The sequence below is a fragment of the Musa acuminata genome, chromosome BXJ3-2, assembly GCF_036884655.1.
Source record: "Musa acuminata AAA Group cultivar baxijiao chromosome BXJ3-2, Cavendish_Baxijiao_AAA, whole genome shotgun sequence".
NCBI classification, from domain to species: Eukaryota; Viridiplantae; Streptophyta; class Magnoliopsida; order Zingiberales; family Musaceae; genus Musa; species Musa acuminata.
In genome coordinates this window covers 27,209,269-27,216,569 of record NC_088350.1, presented here as the reverse complement: position 1 = coordinate 27,216,569, position 7,301 = coordinate 27,209,269, and the positions used below count along the sequence as shown (strand labels likewise).

The window sequence follows — 7,301 nt, the reverse complement described above, 5'->3', positions numbered from 1 at the left end:
TTTGCCTAACGTATGCGTGTGTGCCCCGTTAGAGGAGAAAGTTGTCAGGAGGGAACTCCTAGATGAGGCTGAACGCTTCACACGAAGATGTGTCCAACAAAAATGTCACTAGTCAAAGTCAAGCAACGTGGAAGCAAGTCAATGTCCAAAACAAATTGGGAACTCACATATGGTGGAGGCTTTTCCATAGCTTAATTTCCACCACTGGTGTCGCATTCCTGATCATAATCCTAATCTACTACCAGTCAGTCAAACCATTGGAGAAATGATGTATTTATTATACATCAGACAGTATCACTAACCGAGCTTAACCACATATATAAGCAGACATCCAAACTGTATGATTGGAGATTGGTGGTGGAAGTAAAAAGCCCTCGTCAGTGTAGCATGTAATTTATGGCAAAAGAGCACTCTTTTGATCTCATCTATGTACCATGATTCTTAAATTGCAAAGTGCACCAATTATTATTATTTATTTTTGCTAGAAACTTTGGGTTCTCACAATGTTATAAGCAGGATGCCATAGGCATACCTTTCAACCCTTCTGCTGCCTTTTTCTGATTCAATGAAAGTTATCTTTCTTTTAATAAAAAAAAAAATCCAAAGAAATTGAGAATTTTACCATGATTTATGATAAATATTTGAAATGTCATACATATCGTTGAAAATTATAAATGGAGCGATTGTTTCGACATCTTACATCAGCATCAATCGTTAACCAGAGGAGGTAGGCTGATGAACTTATCTTCAATCACGTTCAATCCCAACAGATGTGTATAAATATATCCATTTTCCTAGTATCAAACAATAGGAAAGTAATAATTGTTCGTAGTTATAGACGTGCACTTAATTACTCCTATGTGTTTTTTTATGTTTTTTATTACGAAGGTGGCATATACTTATCTTTTGAATGAATGGATTTTTACTAGACAATACGATGTTGGAGATGACTTATTATTTATAATAATAAATATTAATTATTAATATACTATTGAAGATGGTATTGTTATTGTCTACGAGATGTATTAATTAATTCCAACTGACACAAATTATATTATTATGTATTAATTATACTTGTCTAAGATATATTCTAGACACAATGTACATTCAAGATGGTGTAACTGACTTCTTATTTGTATTAGCTAAAAATTGTATAGACCTTTTATCTATAATCAGTATCTTGTCAAACAATCTATTCGTTGAAGATAACGAAAGAAAGCGACTCTTAATCATGATCGTTTACTTGACTTAATGATTTATTTAATTCTTAAATTGAGAAAACAAATAAAAATCACTTAAATCATTGTCATTTACTTGTTTTGAATCATTCAACCGAGTCGAGGATTTATAATTAAAAATAAGTTAGTTATTGAATCAGTGTCTAAAAGAAGTAATCAAATACTTAAGAGCATTAATTTTGGAGTATTAATCTCTATTTCAATGTATTGAGGACATCAACTTATCTTATGTTAATTGCTATTAACGATATCATGTTATGTTAAACAATCCATTCACTAAAGACAACAAAAGAAAGTTGCTTTCAATTGCTATCGTTTACTTACGCAACAATTTGTCTAATTCATGATTGAAGGAAACAAAGAAAAGTCACTTAAATCATTGTCATTTACTTGACTTCACTAATGTGTTGAATCATTCAATTGAGTCGAGAATTTATCATCAAAGGTTAGTGATTGATTCAACATTCAAATATTCAGGAGTATCAATTTTAGAGTAATAATCTCTATTACAATGTATTAAGGATATCATGTAGTGTCAAATAATCCATTCACCAAAGGCAACCAAAGAAAACTAATATGAATCACCATCATTTACTTGACCCAGCAATTTGTCCCATTCTTAAATATATCCCAACAGAAATGTATAAATATATCCATTTTCCTATTACCAAACAATAGGAAAGTAATAATTGTCCGTAGTTATAGAGGTGCACTTAATTACTCCTATGTGTGTTTTCTTTTTTTTTTATTATGAAGATGACATATACTTATCTTTTGAATGAATGGATTTCTACTAGACAATACTATGTTGGAGATGACTTATTATTTATAATAATAAGTATTAATTATTAATATACTATTGAAGATGGTATTGTTCTTGTTTAAGAGATGTATTAATTAACTCCAATTGATATAAATTATACTATTCTGTATTAATTATACTTGTCTAAGATATCTTCTAGACACAATGTACATTCAAGATGGCATGGCTAAAAATTTGTTGACCTTTCATCTACAATCGGTGTCATTTCAAACAATCAATTCATCGAAGATAACGAAAGAAAGCTACTCTTAATCGATATCGTTTACTTGACTTAACGATTTGTCTAATTCTTAAATTTAGAAAACAAAAAAAATCACTCAAATCATTGTCATTTACTTAATGTGTTGAATTGGAGAATTTATAATCAAAATTAAGTTAGTTATTGAATCAGTGGCTAAAAGAAGTAATCAAATACTTAAGAGTGTTAATTTTGGAGCATTAATCTCTATTTCAATGTATTGAGGACATCAACTTATCTCATGTTAATTGCTATTAAGGACATCATGTTGTGTCAAACAATCCATGAAGGCAACCAAAGAAAATTGCTTTCAATAGCTATCGTTTACTTGACGCAACGATTTGTCTAATTCATGATTGAAGGAAACAAAGAAAAGTCACTCAAATCATTGTCATTTACTTGACTTCACTAATGTGTTGAATCATTCAATTGAGTCGAGAATTTATCATCAAAGGTTAGTGATTGATTCAACATTCAAATATTCAGGAGTATCAATTTTAGAGTAATAATCTCTATTGCAATATATTAAGGATATCGTGTGGTGTCAAACAATCCATTCACCAAAGACAACCAAAGAAAACTAATACGAATCACCATCATTTACTTGACCCAGCAATTTGTCCCATTCTTAAATAAAAAAAAAGAAAAGTCATTTAAATCATCATCGTTTACTTGACTTCATTAATGTGTCTGAATCATTCAATTAAATCAAAAATTTATCATAAAAGATTGATGATTGAATTAGTGCCTAACAGAAGCAATCAAATACTCAATAATGTTGATTTTGGAGCATTGATCTATATTGCAATATATTAAAGATATAACTTTTCCCAAATTAATTACTATTAAGGATATCATATCGTGTCAAACAATTTATTCACAATCAAAGAAAGCTACTATGAATTACCATTGTTTACTTGACCCAACCATTTATCCAATTTTTGAATGAATAAAAGAAAGAAAAGTCACTTAAATATTGTCATTTATTTCACTTCAATCATTCAATTGTAATGATAATGTATCATCAAAGATTAGTGATTGGATTAGTATATAATAGTAGTCAAATACCTAAGAGTTATGATTTTAAAGTATTAATCTATTTTGTAATGTATTAAGAATATCATTTTATCTCTGGTTAATTTCTATTCAGTGATATAAATTTTAATTTTGTTGCTGCAATAGTCGTATCGACTTGTTTGATCCTCAATGGTTTCTCTGTATACAGCCACATGTAAGTGCATCAAGTTCTAAATGCACAGCAAGCCCTTCCATCGATGCAACCGATTAATTGTCGAGCATTGCCATGATCACCATTATATATATATAATATAAATGATCAAGAAAGCAATTTAGATCTATATATAGATGGATCTTTGAACTTGCATCAGCATAAATCATTAGCTGATGAAAAGGTTTAAGCACTCTTCCAGCTCATCTATATGTTGCATTGTGCATCATCTTTGTTCCAATGCCTCCTACTGTCCCCATTAAAGAAAAAGGGAATTGCCCAAGTGTTGATCAATATTTGGTGATTCAAGTGGTATCCAAAATAGTTTAGGTGAGGGATCAGCTAATGCACCAACTTGGTCAAAGCTTTGAATAGATCAGATAGTATGACAAGTTTCTTATGTATGGGTTAGGAATTGGAATGATGTCACAAGTAGTAGGGAAGAAAACTTAGCACCAAAGAAAACCTTGAGATGCTTATCGTGGATTAGGAATGTTGACCACCACCATTTTTATTTCCTGCAGATCAACAGCCATACCCAAGTCAAATGTTTAGGACACCGCGCTTCTGTGTAAACTTGAGACAACTCTACTACTCTTCTATGCATGTCTTGTTTCGCTTCTCGCATTCTTTTTCTGTGTAGTTAAAAGCTTTGTAAGTACATCCATAGCAAGCATTGAATTCAGCCGTGGCATCAAGTTTTGTTGTTGCGTACGTATGAGGCATCAGAAGAGGCTCGAAAAGAAACGAGATCACAATTCTTTAATTATGGTTCTGACCAATCTATAGTCTTCTTATAAAAAAGATTTGACATTCCTCAATTGCTCCCATGACTTCATGATTTGTGTAAATCACATAATTAAAGAATATTTGACCCTTTCATAAACAAAGGGTGATCGGTAGTTCTAAAAGTTTAAGATGATCAATATACAGAATCCTAGTTGGAGCAGTAAAGAAGCAAATTAGGATGCAGGCATGCATGCATGCAAGCATGCGTCCGTGGGTTTCCTAACGACATACAACTCCCCGTTAAGTATACAAAGACGAGTTGAGGCTAATGACGGCATCCATCATGTCCGCAAACCGAGCGAGAGCATGGTTTTGCGGTCAGCTCTCTATCATACTGTGTACGTGCTTGGACAAGAAGCAGGATGCAGAAGGAAGATGGAGCAATTCAAACGATGGCGTGTGATAACATGAAGAATCTTTCAGCAGCATTCATGGCTAATTTCTTGAAGCATTGCGAACTTGCGAGGCTTCTTCTCTTGCTTGCTAGGACTTGCCATCTCTTTATTTATAATTCTCAGTCCGGAGGTCGGCAAACAAGTCATTTTGTCTTCGTTCTTATGTGGAGGGGAGAGAGAGAGAGAGAGAGAGAGAGAGCGCGCCTTTGTCTTATCAGCCACGCATGGAGTTGGATTAACTCGGAAAATACGCAATAGTTTTCAGAAAAGAAACCTTAATAGTCTTAGAGAATGAGCGATAATATATATTTAGCATGAATTTGTTAGAGAAATTCATGCTTATGTAGAGGTTTTTATCATAATTTTATTAAAATAATGAGAATAGGGATTCAAGTATGAAATATATTGGTTTCTAAGATGAAAATTTCTACATAAAGTGTATATAAATATTACCTATTTTTTATTTAATTTATTTTGTATTAAAATGTTAATTAAAAATAATATTATGTATTATTACGTCAAAAAAAATACTCACTCATTGATTCAAATCTGAGATTTGTAAAATAATACACTGATCAACTCGAATGTCTCAATAGAATTAATATTATTTATTTTACATATCACTAGAATCACATTAACTTTGATTAATATTTAAATATTTTATTGATCTATTTTTATTTTTTTATTAATATATAATTAATATTATTGTGTTATGTTTTATTATATTTTAAATACTTATATTTATTAATATAAAAATAGTCTTTATTATTAAACTTATAATATATAATATTAATTTGAACCGGTTTGTATTGATAGATTAAATCGATTCAACTGGAGGAAGAAAGGGGAAATTCTCTTTAAAAATAAAAGAAAAAGTGTTCAATTTATCTATTCGATATATTTTAAGAAATAGGTTTTTAAAATTATATTAAATCACTATGCTTACTCGAACCTATCATCAATTCCAATTCCATATTATGAGGCCACTTTCATCAACAAGAAAAGGAAAGCAATATAATAAAAGAATTAAATAGAAAGTCGATCTATACGATATATGCTTATATATATGAGCTCACATACAAAGCTTTGCTTCTCCCGTTAACGCGATGGACTCGCTTCCTCCTCAGCCCCCTACCAATTCATCTTCTGTATCCCTCAGCGTGAGTCTGATCATAATCGCCGCCATCATTGTCTTCGTCGTGCTCGCCTCCTTCTTCATCCACCTTTTCCTTCGCTTCCTCTCCTGCCGCCGCGGCTCCTCTGTCGCCGCCTTGCCGTTGCCGCTCGACCGTTCCCGATCAGCCTCCTCCTCAGCCGCCGCCGCCGCCGCCAACTTTGTACCCTTCGACCAGGAGAAGGCCAACTCGCTCCCTGTCTACTCACTAGCCGCCAGCCCCAAGTCCTCGCCGGACTGCGCCGTCTGCCTCTCCCCTCTCCGCCGCCACGACGAGCTCCGTCTCCTGCCTGCCTGTCGCCACGCCTTCCACTCCTCCTGCGTCGACCCCTGGCTCCAGACCACTCCTTCTTGCCCCCTTTGCCGCGCTTCCGTTTCCCTTCCCGCCTCCCTACTTCCAGCGCTGCCGTCGGCGGTGCCGCCACTCTCCGACGAACCTGACTCCTCGAGATTAGGCAGCTTCCGGATCGAGATAGGAAGCGTCAGCCGCCGGATGACACCGTCGGGGGAGTTATCGGGAAATCCTTCGCCACTGCCAGCTCCGCTTCCGTCGTCCCTGAGGACGTACTCGATAGGGTCGTCGTTCGAGTACCTGGTGGACGAGGAGGTGGAGGCGGTGGTGGCGAGGATCACGCGACGGACGGAGAAGGTGGAGAAGCGGGGGGATACCAACACCAGCACCGAAGCCGATGCGGCTACGGCGCCACCGGGGGATGCGGTGGCCGAGGCTGCGGGGGGAGGGCCAAGGCTGCTGAAGGAGTACGTCGATCAGCTGTCCTCCTCGGCGTCCTCATCCTTCTCGTCTCTACGCTTCTCCAACCGCTGGAGCCACCGTTACGACGGCGACGGGGTACGGAACTCATGGGATTTGGAGCGTTCCGCGTGGCAAGAGGTGGAGGAGAGTGGCCTACATGACTTCTTCCATTGGCTGATGGGCGCATAGTGCCCTTCGTTCGACATCATCGCACTACATTTACCGGAATACCCAACGCTTCCTTCGCGACCATTACCATCCCGGCAGCAATTCTCCATCCATCTCCCGGATCGGACGGCCAAGAGCTGACATCTCGTGGTGAGACCCACACTTGTTTCATAAAACAAAGCGGAAGTGATTTCCTCGGAAACGTTTCCGGATCGAGCTGAAATTAATTAGCAGTAACGTGTGGTACATTGGATTCTTAGCGTTTGTTTGTCTTTGGTTGGAGTTGGTGACGAGGGGAAGGAGGCAATAGCAGCTGCACCGCTGCCATGAATACCTGCTTCATTGCACGGCCACCTGCACCCCATTTTAAGTTGAACACGTATGTTCATGTCTGTGTACGTTGATGGTGCAGGTGGAGGAGTTGTTCCCTCTCTTCCTCTCTCTGTATGATTTCCACTGTGACAAAAGAAAAAGATTGTAAATAGTTGAAACTA

The 7,301-nt window shown here is 36.5% G+C and overlaps 1 protein-coding gene across 1 annotated transcript; it reads left to right on the top strand.

Moving 5' to 3' along the window:
* The first annotated feature begins 5,783 nt into the window (after positions 1-5,783).
* On the top strand, positions 5,784-7,301 carry LOC135630648 (E3 ubiquitin-protein ligase ATL4-like). The gene has a single exon (XM_065137735.1). The coding sequence runs from the start codon at positions 5,818-5,820 to the stop codon at positions 6,826-6,828; it is 1,011 nt and encodes a 336-aa protein (XP_064993807.1). The 5' UTR covers positions 5,784-5,817; the 3' UTR covers positions 6,829-7,301.